Genomic DNA, 18,783 nt, shown 5'->3' with positions numbered 1-18,783 from the left:
ATTGACACAACAAACAACGCGGCGCTGTTATTTAATAACTGCGTATCAGCTAGCTTGTTGCTTATAGTTATCCGCAATACGCAGAGGGCAAGAGAATTTAATTTGTAATTAAACACTGAAAATTACATTTTAATGTGTATAAATTTCGCAAAGAGGTAGTAAATTAGCTCTGTCCCTCCCTCAGGTAGGCTGCTTAAGATAGCTCCGAACAATAGACGGCAACTAGACTTTCAAGATATAAAGCAAGCCTATTTCAGTTTTTTTTTTACCTGTGAACACAGGACCAACAAAAACTGCTACACCACAGTGAAACAGATTTTTCTCGGAGCCAGGTGAGGTCTTACCTGGCTGTAGGTGAGTCCACGTTATTCCTTCAAAGAGACTGCACACTGCATTCCAGAGGAGGGATGTCAACAAGAGCCAGTTCCGCTAAACTGTGGAGCCAGCTCCCTTCATCAGGTTGTATCTGAGCTCCTCCGAGTGAAACTCGAGAAGCTGGGCCCTCCTGCTGCTCCAGCAAGGGCGTGGCACTCCGGAGAAGGCTATATAAGGCTCCGCAGCGCAAACAAGACTCGTGTAAGCAAGCAAACCCTGGTATTCCTACGTCCCAAGAACCTGTAGCTGCCCCCTGCCATTTGCAGGATATAATCTGTCACCTCTATTGCAAAGAACCTCTGCTACAGTACATGTGTGAAAGCAGTATCTATTAGAGAACACTGGTCTATCTAAGGCATATCTTTTTCCATTCATCAGTGTATGTTTCCATTATCCCAAACAGCTGTGTTGGAACGTGACCATACTCTGAGGCTACACAGGCTGGCAGGTCAACCAGGTGCAGGGTTGACACTCATGCAGTGTATGTGTAACCTTATAGTAGTGGGCAAAACACTGGTAGTCTAATCAAACACATTAGTTATTCCAGATTTATTATTTTTTTCTTTTAATTTCACTTTGTATTGCAACAATGCTAACTTTTACAGAAAAAACTGTCAAAAAAAGGTTCACTTCTTAAATGGCTTTAATCTCAAGTTCTTCAGCTACATAATCACTGACTCAGTTATGATGGATTTTAAAAATAAGTCCTCTTGACTGCTGTGATGTTAACAAGGCACATCGAGGTATAGTCATATACACGTCTCTTCAAATAATAACTAGAGTGACTGGAGACCATAAAGTTTAGATTCAATAAATAGTCTTTGACCCTGCAGCTCAGTACTTGAACTAAAGGGGAATTGCGCCCATTTTCAGAATTTACACGTTATTCCTATGGTCTAAGACAGTCCAAAAATATAAGCAAACATGAACAACACTCTCCCAAATCCAAAAACTAGAGTGCTAAGACTCAGTTTGTGATGTTACAGAATATAGAGCCAGGAGCTGCTCCATAGACTAGAATGAATTGGGAAAGAAAGTATGGATGACGCTGACAGCACTCAGGGGAGTTTTAAGTATATGGATACATTTTCTGTTTCAGATCTGAGAACAATACAACAGAATAAAGCTCATTTGGGTATAAAGAAGAAAAACAAACATTCTGTGAGTCCACAAAATCAGCCTCCCATTCATTGTCTATGAAGCAGCTCAAGATTTAATACTTGATGACATCACAAATTTGAGACTTTCTTCTCTGGTTTCTGGTTTTGAGAGAGTAGCTCATGTTCGCTAATACTGATGGAACTTCTCCAGGCCATGAAAATAACACATGGGAATTCTTCATGTAGGTGATGCTCCCCTTTAAATAACTGCTATAGTTTTAGTTAGCAGCCTCTGAAGGAAATTTGATTAAAAATAATCACACTGTGACATGTCTCAATATAAAGACATACACCATAAAAAAACACATTCAAAGAGCCTTTCTGTCACCAAACCTGACATTAATTAACTCTTTGGACGTAAAAATTAATCAGAAATTAATTTAATGATCAATTTACAATTTCAGCAAAAAGGCCGAACATTCCGTTCATTTGCTTCACAAATGTGAGCGTTTGCTGCTTCCTTTATTTTCTGTGAAGGCCCCTGAATATCTTTGGGTTTTAGACCGTTGGTTGGACAAAACTCAAACTCAAACGCAATCTGAAGACGTAACCTTAGGGTTTAGGAAACTGTGATCGGCCTTTTTCATGTTTTCAGATTTTTTTTTAACCAAAAAATTATGTGATTAATGATAGTTGCTAGTTGCTGTCCTACCGAGCTCATTGATCTATCTGTATTAAATTGTTATTAGCTTTGTTAACTTAGCCCACAGGAAGAGCAGCAAAGCCATCTGCCGACACAGGAATCTGAGGCTCTATATTACATCTAATATTAATCCATCCAGTTCATAAACAACAAAAAAACCCTTCAGAATGCTACATAATAAAAAGGAAAAGAAATAAGATAATCTGAAATGATGTTACCACTGCTCCCACTCTACATTACAGGGATACCGGGACACTTTAAACTATAGTCATTTTTTTTCAAAACCAGACACTTGTATCCTCATTAAATAGTTTCTACATTTCTCCTTCAGTTTCCCAACAGCTTATTTTGTAGGCACCCGTGCCATTTGACAGAATATTGCTGTTATATAAATACACATACATACATATTAAAAAAGTAAGAGGATATTCCTCCTGCATGACAAGTATCTAGCAAAGAAAAATGACCCACTACAATTCAAGGTGTCATAGTATCCCTTTAACACCCTCTCTCTTCCCATACATCATACTTTGTTGACACTTGGATGTATTAGCTACATTTTTTAAGCTCCCCTAAGGCAAAAGATTGTAACTTGTGTCAAGTCCGCAGTTAATATACAGCGAGCCAATGAGGCCCTGGCCTGGCCCGAAAACATGATCGGTGGAAGAAAAGAGCAGAAGAGGCTGCTCCCTGTTTTTGTGGCAGTGTGTCCAGAACATGACAGTTTTTGGATGCTCTAAACCTTTGGCGTCACCGTCCAGTCAGTCTGTTGGAACAGTTGTAAAGGAATGAGTAGTATGAAGACAGTCTAGACTTCAGTGGCCTGTATCCTGGGATGTCAGTGTAGAGTGATTTCTTGTTCCTCATCTTCGTCATTGTATTCAGCAGCTGAATCGTCCCTTTCGTCTCCCTTCTGCCGCAGTAATGGCAACTCAAGCTCTGGGCTCTTACTGTTGAGCTGCCTTAAAGACGGTCCCTTATCTGATGGAAAATATCACAAAATAGACATTGTCAACATTATTGTCTCTTATTTCCAAAGCCACATAATCTCTTTGTTTATTGTTCCTTGAATAGAATAAATGAGCTTCACTGTGCATAAAGAATATGCAGAGTTTGACAATAGGAGAACACTTATCTGCTGAAGAGGGAAAGTTCCTTTGTTCACCTTAAAGCTCGGGTTGGCAGTTTTATTTTGGCATCATTGGGCAAAAGTCCCATAAACTTTGAGCATGTTGTAATTCATGTGGTCTGAGCAAAAACCAGACTTCTGCATCCCCTCTTGGCTCTGTTTTTGGGATTTATAAAATCTAGCCCATGACAAGAGATCTTGGCCAATCACAGGTCATCTCAGAGAGAGGATATTCCTATTGGCTGTTCTACGAAAGCAGATGCATGTGCACATCCCTTCAGCTTGATTCAATGGCAGAGAATCCTGCAGAGAAAGTATTCTAGCACTGGCAAAAACTGCCTGCACTTGAGAGAAAATGTTTCTAATACTTCATATTGTTGCTGATGTATTAATTTAGCATTCAGATGACTGGAGTCAAAGGCTCATAGCTGCAGCTTCAAGGTCATGTTAATGTAGCTAATGTTAGGTAGAGCCTCGAATCACAGTGTGTCCACGGCCTCAATCTCCTCGGAGAGGGGGCAGCAGTTCAGTGACGGACCCCCCTGTTAGTGGCCACAGCAACTCAAATCCAGCCAGCGCAAATCCCAGCCCTGGGGGACCAGACAACCCTGACCCCCCCCCCCGCAGGATCAACAAACCTTTTGTTGCTGCCATGATAGAGGTTAGACCTGGCACTGCGGCTGGGTTTTTAAAAAAATATTTGATTGACTCTGAATACGCTGTCGCCAATAGAAAATGTAACATAACAGTATTATGAACAATACCAATGAAATGAATACTTACTTTTGGAATAATACGTCTTGAGTCCCACATGCAATGAAATGCCACACAGACATACAGCGAATCCCAGCCAATTAAGCATGCTCACTTTGTCTCCCATCACAGCTGCTGCCAAAAGCAGAGTACACACCTCCTGCAGGAAAACAAGACAATAAATGGAATGAAATGAAAGGGTGTATTAGATAGGTCTGAACAAGACTAGAATACTGCAGCCATCCAAGACATCTGTGCTAAATACCAAACTCATAGAGGAGCACTAATCTGTTGTATTTGTGAATGTGAGAAGATGTAAACATTTTGGACAGAAGTAATAAGCATCATTTCCCAAATAACCTCTAAACCCATTCCTCTTCTTCCCAAACTCTGCATCTTGGGTCCATACTCTGAGTATGCAGCATTGAGGACATAAAGTTATAACTTTGCATGGGTGAACTCTGCCTTATTCACACAAAATGTCTGATCTCTTGCTGTTGAAAAAATGTGCCCTGGCCCTCGCTTCGGTTATTTACTTAAAGAATTACCATCCTTTTTTGCACTACTTACTCTGTGCTCTACATACACTGTAACTTTTTTTCCTCTCTTGTGGAGAAGAATTATAAAGTACCTTAAAGATCCCTGATATGGATAGCGTGAGGCTGGAGGTTCGAGAGACCAGCAGGAACTCTGAGAAGCCTAAACCATAGGCCAGTAAACCGCCGACACTCAGTGTGATGACTGAATACAGGAAAGGTGAGAGCTCCGTCACCCGGAATAACTTTTCTGAGGTACTGAGGCTCAGCCCTGAAAAGAAGACAGAGAGGAGAATCTACAGTGGTGTTTCCATCATGGGTCAATTGCATGTCATTAGTTATATCTGCACGTTTCAGGATTTTCAAATCAAATTAGAAATGACAGAGACACAGTGAAGCATCTTGCCAATGTTAGATCTTTAGCATGCAATGCCAAGCAGTTGGATTGCTGACTGCTGACTAACTATAAACATAATCCTATTAGCACAGTCAGGCTATGGTGTTTACACAGACTCCACCTCACACTCATAACTGCCAAAAATCACATTAATCACATTAAGCACATAACCACTAGATTATTGGAGTGCAGAAAAATGTAGCTGAGAAAATATTATATCTGCAGCTACTTGTTATATTGGCTATGCATCATGAAGCAAGAGTAAAGAAATATAAAAATATCTGAGAATAGGTGATAGCTGGGTCTGTCTCAATACCCCTACTTAATAACACCAGGTAGTAGGAAGTCATGTCCCACCTCTGAAAAATGCCAACGTGCTTTTTACTCATCCCATATGTAATTTACACTATCCTTGAACTGCTTCAGAGTCCTTTTTTCACAGCAGACATTTTTAATCGTGACACAGCAGGAAAAGCACTGGTGTAACTGATAACATAAGACATGAACAAGCAGCAAGGACTATGTTGACACTTCCTGTTTTAGGAAAATGACCTTTGGTCCATACAGAGGGGTCTGTGAAATCTTTCAATGAAAAATTCTGAAATACAATAATTAAGACTACAGATTTTAGTTTTCTGCAGTGACACGCGATGAGAGACAACAGAGTGAGGATGTCAAACCATAGCTTATGGCTTTACTAACCTTCATTATACAGGAAGAGGGGAAAGAGGCCAAGGAACATAAGAGGTTGTAGGTGGTACATAGCATCAATTGGGTTCTGAAGGCCTGGTGGAGAGTGCAACATGAAAAAGAAGACTGAAGAGGAGCAAACTGTGGTTTCGACTTTTTAAAATCAATTTCTCACAGTAAAGGCAAAACAAAAAAACACAAATTCAGATGTACCCATTAGTCATATCAGAGGATACAATATCATATATTGTCTGACCTTTCTCTAAGCTGCATGCTGAACACTGTTTTAATTGGGGTTATATTAAACATATAAAACATCTATCAATTCATTCAAGGTAAGAGGATTGCCCAGCGCATCACAAAATGACTGGACACTGTCAGTAACAGTATTGGTTGAACGGCTAAAATGCCGTTATACATTCAACATATCTATACCTATTCATTTGTATTCAAAACTGCAACATTAAAATGTTTTAAAGGAACTGGTTTGTTCATCTTTTTAACTATCTCAATCAATTGCAGGTGGATTGCTGCAGGTCTGGAAAAGCAGACAGTCATATTTGAATTTCAGCGTTTATATAGCTAAAATGCCCACGAGCAAAGCATCTGTAACAGGACTGCTGTACTTTTATTCATCATCAGTTTGACATGTGACTCAACACTGACCCAGCTCTGCTTTCTGCATGAGGACCTGAGTGAGGGTCCAGCGGATTCCGCCTATGAAGGATGCCAGCAGCACCATGATGAAGCCCTCCAGGTTGAACTGGGTCGACTCATATGTAAACATAAACAGACCACTGGAGATCAGCAGGACCACCAGGATCAGGAATGGGTTCTGTTTGAGAAAGAAAGAAGAGAGAGACAGTGAAAAACAGCAGGGGAAAAGAATTGTAGATGAGAAGTGATGGGAAATCGAGAGAAAAAAAAAAACAGAAAATATAAATAACAGGAAAAAAGGGTAAATACAAAACAGCATAACAAAGAATGATGCTGATGGATAGAAATAAAGATTGCATAAAATATGAATGGAAAATTTCCAGAACATGGCAAAATAAATATTTTGGCCATGGTACTTTAAATCTGTCAATTACTATGACATATAACACACACACACACACACACACACACACGGATCTAATATTTATATTGCCATTACAACCCTACAGAATTTTTGTGATAACAAAGAGGTTAAAGAATTACTACATATACTTGGAAGAGCAACTGATCCAAATCCTCTTACTGCAATTTGTGGTATTCAGTGTGAGGACAGTCAATTGCATTGCTCATGTCAGAAGACTCATATTACTTAATTGGAAGCAGGCGACGATGATGATCATCATATTGAGCTGTTTTGGTGTCCCCTCCAGCACTGGTGCCTTACACAATACACACAGTGCATGATGCACTTGCCTGTTGTGGCGGCGCTGGAGGCTGGCATGACCGCAGTGTTTTGGGCTGGACTGAAGTGAGGAAAAAGAGATTGGAGCGTACACAGTTGCCATGCTTGCTATACGTAGAGTCTGCGTGGTCACAAAAACTGGGTGGTGCATAGATGACTGCAGAGGGTTCTGTGCGGACCCTCACGGCCACTGGTGGATGACAACATTTACGTCACGCAGACCCCTCAGCCCCCCCAGGAACAAGTCTGGGCTTTGATGCCAATTTTACATAGTGGCCAAAAGTGGAATTACACCATTTGGGTCCATAACATGATGCTATGGGGGCGAACAAGACATTTTCCCATAGATTTACATTGTGAAAGAGACATCTGTAAATTAGTGGATACATCTTTTTGAACGTCACAACATCCACATCCACAGTCTCTAGTGTGCTTGCTCTACAGATCCCACAACACACAAAATCCAGGTAATTTCATACTGCGGAAACTGAGCTTTTTTGGCTTCACATGCAACTGAGTAACTTCCGTAGGAATGAACAGGGGCACGCCTTCAACACTGTATCCGGCTCTTTTTATACATCCATGAGACCCTTGCAGACACGCAGAAACTATAAATAAAATTTAAAAAAAAAGATTGTGAGTGGGCTTCATTGACGTAACGCATCCTCTGGCGACCATGTTTGCCTTTCTTTGCTGTCTTCTGATCATGACTGAGAACTGAATTTGACACTATTGACATCACCAGTTTAGCTTTTGTTAGCTTTCCATGGCTTTGTTGCTTCCTATTATAATCTAGCATTAATACAATAGGTATAACACTATGTGTAAATGTTAACTAATTAGGCAGACTACACAGCCCATATTAACAGCAGCCCAAATTACCGACTGCAGACAGAATGTACATATTATTTTTTCAACTGTTTCCTGATTCTTGAAAGGGAAGGATTTTACAGATGCTCCATTCTTACATAAGAAAATGACTTTGTAATTGTGACTTCAAAAGGTGCTATGTAAATAACTATTATAATTATTATTTAATGCTAGCTTTCCTGTTACTCCTTTTAAATCCAGTGTTTGTATTAATTGTGGCTGTCAGCTGGAGTTCATCATTACTAAATGAGTTCTGCCACTACACCACTACTTGAAACTTTTTTGACATACATGTATTAAGTGTACTCACAGATGGAAAAGACAAAATGAGCCAAGGCACTTTTAGATAATGAGTGAGCTGTGCTTTGTTTTGATGAAGTGTGAGCGGAGTGAAGATAAAATCAATTGTACTGAACACAATGAGAACATAGCAAAGCTTTAGGCACGTTGCCTGACGACTTACTTTCACTACTGCCTATGCAGACAGTTTATCTGATTTAAAATGTCACTGCCTCTGTTACAGCGGAAGGTGCTGACCTTTCTGTTCTTCTTTTGCATCACTTCTTTTGTTAACTCCAGAAAACAGAGCAAAAGCTTTTCCTCTTGCATGCACATATAGTCTGCATGCCAACCGCACCGTATTCTATAATTCTGCCAGTATGACAAGGGAACATGAATCAGGTAGAAACTATTCTATAGTTGAGCAATGCCATAATTGTTTCTTCCATGCTACTTTAAAGATTGATTTAATTTGGACATTTTGTGGTTGAAATATTATTTCTACACGTTTAAAGTTGGAAAAAAAAAAAAAAAGGTCACTCACCGGCTCCTCTAGTTTAAAGGCCAGGGAGAAAAACAGGATAAAGAGCACTGCTGAAGACTTGGTCATGGTATACCTTGAATGACACAAAATAAGAGTCACACAAAAGAATAGAACAATCCAATTACTGGGTAAATACAATACTGCTAACCTGAATTTTGTAAATACATATCTGTGGTATCTTCTATGAAAAGAAGGAAAGGCAACAAACTTACAAGCTAATGGTGATGAAGAGGAAGCTCCAATTGGAAAGTCCAATATCCAGTGCTGTGGCTAAAGCTGGGTAATAAGGACAGAATTTTGGACTTTTAGAAGACAAACACCTTGCAATAAATTATGTTTTTGTATGGCTATGTTGCAACTATAAATTGTTAGTAAGAAGGTAGTTAATCAAGAGATGCTTTTTAATAGTTCATATTTAAATGAGTAGCAGTGAAACTTACAAATTATAGGCTTAAAGCTAGAGAGCTACATGGGACACTCCTCTCACCCATCTTACATTATTCCCCTAAGTGTGATGTAATGTCTGTATCAGTATGGACTTTAGTCAAAGTACTCCTCACTGAGAGCTTTGTCAGTCAGTGAACATGATAAGAGCTGACCATCAGCCCCTTTTCTAATTCTCTCTTTTCTGAACACTTTGTGTTGCTGTCTGAACAGTAAGGTAAAAGTCTCCACTAAAATCTCACCTGTGGGAGCCACTTTATAAACGTAATCTGTCCAGCTCAGAACAATGCGGGGCTTCCCTGTCCACCACTGCATGGCCCGTCGCGTCAGAGTCGACAGGCAGAAGATGATGGTGAGGTGAACTAATGTCATGAAGAGGGGATAGTGGAAGCCCTGACAGAGAAACAGACAGGGTGATCTAGGTTGGCCTAGTGGAAGTAGATTGTCCTGTGTCTCAGGGTTTTCTCAGGGCCCTGAACCCTGTGACACTGGGAGATGGCCTACTTCAATCATGTCCAAAGTTCAGCCTGGGGGCCAACTGTGACCCACAGACTGACTTTAAACAGCCCACGGCTTTTGTTTTAAAATATACTATATGAATAACACAATATTAGTTAATCAAGCAAGATCACTTTGCATATTCTTTTCATTCACCTCACAATATCAGGACTATCATAATGTTTGTAGACATGCACCAAGTAGGAACTATGCTGGTGGACCTAATGTGTTTTCATAGACAGTAACAGAAACAAACAAACAGTTACCTAACACCAGATATATCCTGCTTAACAGTAGACATGCCCACAGCACAGAAGAGTAATGTCAAGAGCGAGTGCTGCTACTTTCAGGAGCAGTGGAAAGTTGAATACTTTTTCACTTAAAGATGAAACAGCTGCATTTGTGTCATTTGGATGTGATTTCTTTTGATGATGTGAGAAACAGCTGACCCACTGGTATTTACACATTATCTGATCCGGCCCAACTGAAAAACAGGTTTAAACACCCCTGGCCTATGTAAGACCTCCTCCAAGACATTATATAGGTTAGCCACATTTGATTTCCATTAATCATCCAAAAGAAATACCCCACGGTTCTTTATGAACTCCTTCACTTACCTTCATCAGCCATTTGTTATAAAAGGTGATGCCTATAGAGAAGACATAATAAAGGAGAACTAATCCAACAGTGCGAAGCCCCCGGCAAAAGAACTGAACAGGGAACGCCATCCAGGGCTGCCAGGATCAGCGGTAGAGAAAGGACTGCTTTTGTAAAACAACCATCACCAAAGTGAATCTGCATCCTTTCCTGACACCCATTGCGAACTGCTTTCAGAGAGGGAGAGACACCGTGAGGAAGAGGAGAAAGGGGGAAGATGGAGAGAGGGAAACAGGGTTAGTGTTTGGCTAAACCTGTACAGTAGTGTTACAGCTGATCAAGTGGCTAGAAAGTTAGTTATCAAAGTTATATACACGCCTGCTGCAATGTTAGCCCAATGGCAACATTAGTGTTAGCTCGAGTTTGACAACCACCATCTGCTAACGTTAAGTAAACTTAAACAACGTTAGCTAACTGTTAAGCCACCATTAAGGTACCCAATGTTAGCCACAGTTAGCTTACAAATTATTAAACAGGAACTGAATTAGTTTATTATCATTAATTAAACAGCCTCGGCTAATATTAGCTGATAAACTGACCAGTACGTGAGGTAATGGTTGCACTTACCAGATGGTTGTTGTGCTGAGTTTGACAGGTCCCATTGTCTACAAATAACGTTATAACCCGTTCATACGCTTGCTATGTAAAGCGGAGTTGTATTGTTGATACAGGTTAAATAGCGGCTGCTAACTGTATTAAAAATGAATAAGCCTTTACTTCTTGATACCGAAAGTCTGCTCTGTTAGGCTGACATTACCACTTGCTTTCTGCAAATAGTAAAAGTGCGCCCCTCATGGTTTCCGCTGGTAGAGAATTTGCGTATCTTTGATTAGTAAAGGAATGACCCGCCCTACTCTGCCTTACTCTGCCTCTGGTTGGCCATCCCATTTCTCTTGTCTAAATCTAACCAATCAAACCAACGAAAGGAAGGCGTACTAACCAATCAGAGGGAGAGTAGGACGAGTCATCCTTTCACTATCCTGAGAAACGTGTCATTCTCTGGCGACACCAACACGCTGAACTCCATTGATGAATCTGTCGATTCTTAGTGGCCATGCATATTTCGCAAATTCAGGTCACTTGTAATGAAAGCTAAGACATTGGTCGAAGCATCGTGAACCATTCTTTTATTCGGCATCCACACTGCCCACACAGAAGTGGCATGATTTAATACATTTGGACTTTTCTGTGTTGGTTGGTATCGCTTTCTACCGTCCCCGTACACACGCGGATTTAGCTAGCGTAATAACAACTTAGATAGTTGGTGATCCACAGAGACACGAGTGTTTTAAATTGTCTTATTTTTAAACTGAGTTTGGCCCTATCTGTCTCCAAACATTGCAGCACGTATCAACAGCAAAGGAACAACGGCGCAATATGCCATGAAAGAGACCAACCGCCAGTCATGACAGTGTATATGGCTGTGTCATGTGCACACTTTGTGATACAACATTATTCTGAGATTACTCAGAGGGTAACAGTGCTGGAGAAAAATAACCACAGGGGGGCAGTATTTTCTACAACAAACGTTTGTTCCCCTCACATCACTTCCACGGTCGAGGAAACTCAGGCGGAAGTCAACAGAGAACACAGCCTGTTGTGTTACTGTGCGGAGCTACAAGGTAATCTTTTCTCTGCTCTAATTACGTAGTGTGTGTAACTTAACAGTATAACAAATTAAAGTTTATGTATGTAACTGTCCTATCCATGTATATTTGAGCAGAATGGCGGATGAGGACGAGGAGCCTGGCTTCGATGAGGAGTTGGAGGACGGGTCCAGCGGAGTGGATGTCGGCCACGGGAAGAGAAAGAGGCTTTTCTCCAAGGAGCTCCGGTGCATGATGTACGGATTTGGAGATGACCAGAACCCGTATACGGAGTCTGTGGACATTCTGGAGGACCTGGTGATCGAGTTTATCACGGAAATGACACACAAAGCCATGTCAATCGGACGCCAGGGCCGTGTCCAGGTGGAGGACATCGTTTTCCTCATCCGGAAGGACCCCAGGAAGTTCGCCAGAGTCAAAGACCTACTGACCATGAACGAAGAGCTGAAGAGAGCCCGGAAAGCTTTCGACGAAGCAAATTATGGCTCATAACCACCTTTTTAACCTATATCTGTAGTAGCTTTCCATTTCATTTTAATTGCTGTTTAATTGAATTGTTAATTCTCAGACGTGTGTTCTTGAGGAGTTTGTTCAGATGTGACTTGCTGTCCCAAGTCTGTTTTTTGTGACGTGCTGTTTATTATTTTATATAGTGGTATGACAGTGACAAACAGTGTCAACGTGTTGTGCACACCCCTGATGTCATGCTGTCTGGGACTGTCTCAATAAAGAAACTTACATATTTGTTAAATATGCCCAGTCACAAGTGTTAATTTTAATGCCAGAATACCGAGACTGTTAAGAACATCTGAACAGTGACATTTATTACTCAACATCACAAGCACAAATTAACACAAACACAAGCTGCAAACTGGCATTATCATACTGCACTCACGGTTGGATAACAGCCAACTCACTTTTAGTTGCATCACCTAACCTCAGCTCTCGAAATTTTACATGTACCCCAGAAAGTGTGCAGCCAGTGTCTACCTCAGTTTAGTACAGCGTTATAGGCTGTAATGATAACTAAGGTTGTAGCCATAATTCAACTGTCTGAAAATGAATTGCCAACTATTTTGATCATTTTTAGTGTAGTTTATTTGATATGAACATCACAGTACCATTCAAATTGTACATTGATGCACAAGAACCAGATGAGCTGTGTTTAGTCTTGGTAGTGAAATGCTTATTTGCAACATCTGTCCACAGGAGGCTTTTTAAAAGTTAAAATAGTTGATGCAGAACAACCACCGCTCCTTCCAGCATAGTCTTGGCAAGGTGCTGCCAACATCAGTAAGTTAAAACTTGTAGAAAACTATATCTGCGCACTTAAATCTGTTCAGTGTTTCACTTTATTCTGAGCTTTTGGACTGTCAGAGCTTCACCAGAGCATACATGAATCAGCAATGGACAGGCAACCACCAGGGTTGTGCATAGGTGTGTTGCATACTGCCAGTGATTAGACTGGGATTGGTTTCTTTTACCTGCCTGTCCATTGAAGTGAAGTGTAAGAAAGTTTTGTGTAATGCAATGCAACACTTGCCTTGTGTTGAGGCCTGTATGTTGACTCTGCTGGTGTGTTGATGTCTTCCAACAAATTCATTATGCAGAGATGGAGCATGACCATAGAGACATTTAAAAATACGCTTTGGGTTAAAATAGTTCATGAAGCTTTTGAAGCTGAACATATTGTATTTTTTCAAGATGTGACAGTGCTCTTTTTTGTCCATAATTTTTATTGTCTGGTCATACAATCATAGGTTTTATAGTTGATTCGAAGGCTTGTGACCAGGTGCAGCATGATATGATAGATGTGAGATTATCACGGCATGCACATAAAGCTGGGCTGTACTGACGGGCAAACATTGTCTGACAGGTCTGAAGCAGTTAAGATTTGCGTTAACATTTTTGATTAATTTTTAAAAAATAAAAAAAGGCTAAACTTTCTAGTTCCAGCTTTTTCAGTGTAAATTCTTGCTGTTTAGTCTGCTATAATTGCAAACATGATAATTTGGAGGTTTCGAGAGTTAGACAAAGCAGGACAGTTAAAGGTGTCACACCTTGACTATGGAAAAGTGATGAAATATTTTACTATTTTCTGACATTTTATAGACAATATGATTCACTGATTAATCTGGAAAACAATCTGCTAAACATTTGATACTGAAAATAGCCATTAGTTGCAGATCTTATGATAACATTGGAAATTATTTGTGAAAGCAGATTGTACTATTTGTGCTGAGAATTTCACATGCTTAAACCCTTATTAAACTGCATGATGACATTGTTAAACCACAGTCAGGGACCTAGCCAGGGCCTTACAAAAATACAAACACAAACAAAAAATAAAAAAGTGTGATAAAATAAAATATTTGTGGTAGAATTTTCTGTGTTGTCTCTATCAACCCCTAAAATACACATCACCTTATGACAGCAGATACCCAAATCAACACCTTAAAAGTCCACAGTATGTTCAGCACAAGATGTAGTGATAAAGACCAAACTGGCTGTGGTTCAAACAAAATGGACAAAAAGAAGAAATAAACAGATTTTATTAATATTCCTCAAAACAAAATTTTTACACAGACCTTAAATATGACAGACCAACTACAAGTGAGCATGTCTTAATTCATTTATTCTGTTCAAGCAAATTACTTCTTTGTACAGTAGTGGTTGAATGAATTGGTCTAAGCAGCAGGTAACAGGCTGCCAATCTATCTAGACTACATCTAGATCAGAGCTGTACCAACAGGAGGGGGCTCAACGCTTGTTAACGAAACTAAAAAGGTGTGTGCAGTGAATTTCCCCATTGCAGCCTTGCCGTCCTGTCACGGGGTACAGCGTCAGCGCAGCATCCATGGGCTGTGTGCATACACAAGCGGGCTGGGGAAGAGTGTAGCCCCTCCGCCCAAGCGACCCCTGCCGGGTGCCCTAGCTGTCTGTTGAGGTTGGCTATAAGGATGGAGAAGAGAGGCAGTGAACCAGGTGGACAGGAGGGGGAGAAGGAGTATGTGTGTGGGAGGGGGGGTTGAGTGGGTCAGTGGGTGTCAGATGTGTTCAGAATGAGGGCTCTAAGGGAGGAGGAGGAATGTCCATTGAGTCTTTCTGGTTTTACTGCACATTCTCCATCATCTTGAGGAATTCTGGAAAAGAGAAGAGAGATGGGACGGTGTTACTGAGATGGGAAGTTTCAGTTACCATGATCATCATCATCAATGATACCTCAACAAACTGCAAATGTAGGCTACTGTATCCTATGTCACAGGAGTAATTCAACTAAAAATCGTCTTTTCTTTTTCAAGGTTGTGTCATTTGAGACAAGTGGAGGCTGAAAACTACTTTTTAATTCACAAAATACAATCAAACAGGCAACGTTAAACGTCACAAGTATAGGCCTATCATGTATTGGATTACTGAATGGGCCTACTGGTCACAGGCACAGGGACGCAAAGTGTCAGGGGCCCCTCTGATTGATATGTACCGAAGAGACACAAAAAGTCCACAAAAAATGCAAGGGAACTGCTAAGAGACACAAATGTACTACAAAGAGGAGCAAAACAATCACAAGGAGACAGAAAAAAGTCTGTGTGTTTCTCTCCTGTGTAGGAGAGTTAGAGGGGCCTATTGCATATCTGTGCCCAGGGGCCCATTATCTCATAATCACAACAGAAATACAGAAAATATGCTACCAAAAATATCTAAAAAAAAAAAAATAATAATAAAAGATTTTAAAAATGTAATTTTAAATTACTATGGATTCTTTAGTGTGCCACAAACACACTCAAAGTCCTTTATTGGGATTGTTAATAACTGGAAAAGTGACGTTTTTACATTGACCCAACACGTCCCTCGTCGTCATCATCATCATCATCATCATCACCATCATGCACGTACCGTCAAAGTCCAGCATGCCATCGGCGTTTTTGTCTCCATCCTTCATCAGCTCATCAATCTCATCCTCTGTGATGGGCTCGCCGGAGCTGCGGATGATGAGGGCGAACTCCTCTCTGTCGATGTAGCCGTCGCCGTTCCTGCGCAAAACACAGAAGAGCATGGGAATGTAAACATAAAGAAATAATTATATGAGAAAATAAAGATGCAGCTTTCAGAGGATGAGTATAGCATAGCCTACTAAGTGAACCTCGAACAGTGTAAACGTACTTGTCGAACACACGGAAGCACTCTGCCAACTCTTCCTCGCTCTTGCCGGCCTGGTCCTCCTTTAGCAGCCTCACCATCATGACCAAGAACTCCTCGAAGTCGATGGTACCGCTACCTGAGAGTAATAATGAAGCAACATAACTGATTAACAATGGTCAGCCCGAACAGAGGTCAAATGTCCTGGTGGGACAGTGCGCTCGTCTTTGCGCACAATTTTACGCATGAATTACACCAAAAGATAAATCGGAATTAAGTGACCCCCGATCCGTAACATGTTATGATTATGAAATAATAAATCAAAGCAAAACTAAGAAAAAAGTTGTGTGTTTAGAGAACAAAAACAACGACGCTGGTTGGGTATATAGGATCAATGCTCTCTCCCTTTGCGCATCTGCGCTCAAACTTAACCAACGCATAATTACAGCTTTGGTTCCAAATCATGCTAAAGTTACTTGGTTTATTTGAGCTGATGTGAAATAGCTATAAAGTGTCTGAGTCATGTATTGCTTGTGCGTAAAAACACTCATTGCGCACAATGCGCTCGACAGGCCTACTGTGTTGCTACCAGAGACAAACTGTATTATCCGTCGCTCACCGTCCTCATCGACCTCCTCGATGATCTCATCCAACTCCTCTCTTGTCGGGTTCTGGCCCAGCATCCTCATCACGGTACCCAACTCCTTGGTGCTGATATCACCGCCACCGTCGGTGTCAAACATGTCAAAGGCGGCCTTGAACTCTGGAGAAATCAGAGTTGACAGATCGTGGCTCGTTACTCAAAAAGTGGCCTCATTTCTCTGCATTACCTACTAGACGGTTCCTAAAAAACTACATAAAATAACCCCCCATATTTTTCTACAGAATGTAAAACAAATAAAATTTACCTCTGTGTGAATAACTTAAGTAACACCTTCTACCACCACTGTGGCACTATGCCAATCATCCCTTTGATCGTTAAAATCTAAGTAACACTGGGGGTTGATTTCACAAAGAGGATCTGAAATTGTCTGCTTGTTCTGTAGGAGCTCATTCTATATTCTATATTCATTCTAATATATCTCTTTCATATGATTAGTTACTCGTTCCTTTGCAAAGTAACGCCATTGCTAGAGTAACGCGTCACTGTAGCCTGTACTTACCAGCCAGCATTTCCTCGCTCAGGTAGGAGCGGGCCTCTTGTTGCGCGTCAGTCTGGAAGAAAACAGTGGCCACTGTGTCACTTCATCATTCAATACAGGCTTGATTGATCATTCCAGTGAAAACCCTGGATATTGCGTTTATAGTCTCAAATTCATAGTGTCACATAATGGCGACACTAACATTTTTTAATTTCATAAAGGCTGTCCGTTTGATACATAAACAAATATATTACTAATAACACTGTAAATGTTTAAGATATCATTTTGAAATTCAACGCGTAAAAATGCCATTACGCGCAGAACAGATGAGACTATCAGGACTATTACAGGAATATTCTAGAATTTGTTTTTATTGACGTTACTGTGTGATTAATGCTGGTGATGATAACATGCTGTCATAAGTCATATGTTGCAGGATATAGTTGCTGCGTCTGAAACGGATTCTTGAGTTTGGTGCAAATGAGTCCGGCTATTTCAGGCTCAACACATTAAGCTCGCTGTATATGGCCTGCAGACATCTAATCCTCGGGAATCTGTCGCCTAAGCAGAATCCGCACCTTCCCAGCTGACACCCACCCAGCTCCTCATCTTAACTTTCTACCATCAGTACAATTTGCAGCAGATACCTGACTAAAATAGAAATCTTGTTGCAATCATTATGAATTCCACTAAAATCAACTAAAAAAATATCACACGTTTACTCTACGAATTAATTGTTCAGAAAATAAGAGTCAAATTTAGCCATTTGAAAATAAATCAACAGATAAACATTTAAATCAAGAGAAGGAAACATGCCCCTCAACAATGAGCCTATTGATTTTTAGACTTTGACATGCCTTTATTACTCAATTAACTCCTAATTCACATGCTCTCTTTATTATGGGTTAATAACTAATGGCCTGTTGAGCGACCAACTTGGAATAGTTCAGCGGGTCATTTTGCGGCAATTGCTTTGGTCTTACCATGTTTGTGGATTAGCTTTTCCCCCCCAAATATCCAAGGAAAAACAGACAAGCCCAAAGGAGTGGTGAATCCGTGTGCACCCCAACAGAGACACTAGACGTCAAGTGAAGATTCAGACACACTTTAAACGGGACAGCCAGGTCCCGCCCCCTGCCTCTCACAGGCCTCCAGATTTAGTATCCTGAACTTTTAGGGTTCTGGGGCCACGGCAAGCCAATCACACTTTGGAGAGGAAAAGCTCTTGTTTCTCTAGGGTTAAGAATGTAAAAGAGGTAAAGCTGGAGTTTTTGTGATTCACGTCAAGGTAGGGAAATCTACAGGAAAGAATGGAGATGCAAAGTTAATAATGCTAGGTGTGGGGGAGAATGCAAAGATAAACATATTCAGAATATTTCACTGTCATCTGATTTGTCAGAACTGAGAGGAACAGGGGTAGGATGTGAGGAAGAACTGTGACACTCTGCAAAGGATTCACAATGAAAAGCAAAGCACACTTGAAGAAAAATCCAGTTAATGCACAAGGTTACTCCCTATATGAC

At 40.7% G+C, this 18,783-nt stretch overlaps 4 protein-coding genes across 6 annotated transcripts in view; 1 reads left to right on the top strand and 3 right to left on the bottom strand.

The window, feature by feature from the left end:
* Positions 1-457, bottom strand: part of LOC126403593 (collagen alpha-1(XX) chain) — a 48,124-nt gene extending 47,667 nt beyond the window's left edge. For both annotated transcript variants that reach the window (XM_050066353.1, XM_050066354.1), the window contains exon 1: positions 345-457. The gene's annotated coding sequence lies outside the window, so the exon portion shown is untranslated. The remainder of the gene's footprint in view (positions 1-344) is intronic.
* A 458-nt stretch (positions 458-915) lies between these two features.
* slc35c2 (solute carrier family 35 member C2) lies at positions 916-11,183 on the bottom strand. Of its 2 annotated transcripts, none has more exons than XM_050066356.1 (10): positions 10,942-11,183; positions 10,335-10,544; positions 9,462-9,612; positions 8,988-9,051; positions 8,776-8,848; positions 6,350-6,518; positions 5,696-5,779; positions 4,692-4,867; positions 4,091-4,220; positions 916-3,159 (listed from the first exon to the last, which is right to left on the bottom strand). In XM_050066356.1, exons 2-10 carry the CDS (start codon positions 10,443-10,445, stop codon positions 3,017-3,019), a joined length of 1,101 nt encoding a protein of 366 aa, XP_049922313.1. In that variant the 5' UTR covers positions 10,446-10,544; positions 10,942-11,183; the 3' UTR covers positions 916-3,016. The 2 variants fall into 2 exon arrangements, with proteins under 2 accessions (XP_049922313.1, XP_049922312.1); XM_050066355.1 differs by having other exon boundaries at positions 10,335-10,541.
* A 654-nt stretch (positions 11,184-11,837) lies between these two features.
* On the top strand, positions 11,838-12,732 carry taf13 (TATA-box binding protein associated factor 13). The gene is made up of 2 exons (XM_050066360.1): positions 11,838-11,996; positions 12,098-12,732. Exon 2 carries the CDS (start codon positions 12,099-12,101, stop codon positions 12,471-12,473), a length of 375 nt encoding a protein of 124 aa, XP_049922317.1. The 5' UTR covers positions 11,838-11,996; position 12,098; the 3' UTR covers positions 12,474-12,732.
* A 2,015-nt stretch (positions 12,733-14,747) lies between these two features.
* tnnc2.2 (troponin C2, fast skeletal type, tandem duplicate 2) lies at positions 14,748-18,398 on the bottom strand. The gene is made up of 6 exons (XM_050066358.1): positions 18,244-18,398; positions 17,282-17,333; positions 16,738-16,881; positions 16,143-16,257; positions 15,876-16,012; positions 14,748-15,124 (listed from the first exon to the last, which is right to left on the bottom strand). The coding sequence occupies exons 1-6, from the start codon at positions 18,244-18,246 to the stop codon at positions 15,093-15,095; spliced, it is 483 nt and encodes a 160-aa protein (XP_049922315.1). The 5' UTR covers positions 18,247-18,398; the 3' UTR covers positions 14,748-15,092.
* Between the last annotated feature and the right edge of the window lie 385 nt (positions 18,399-18,783).

Source organism: Epinephelus moara, chromosome 16 (assembly GCF_006386435.1).
Source record: "Epinephelus moara isolate mb chromosome 16, YSFRI_EMoa_1.0, whole genome shotgun sequence".
In the NCBI taxonomy this organism is placed as follows: domain Eukaryota; kingdom Metazoa; phylum Chordata; class Actinopteri; order Perciformes; family Serranidae; genus Epinephelus; species Epinephelus moara.
The sequence above is the reverse complement of the archived record's forward strand: the minus strand, read 5'-3'. Positions and strand labels throughout refer to the sequence as shown.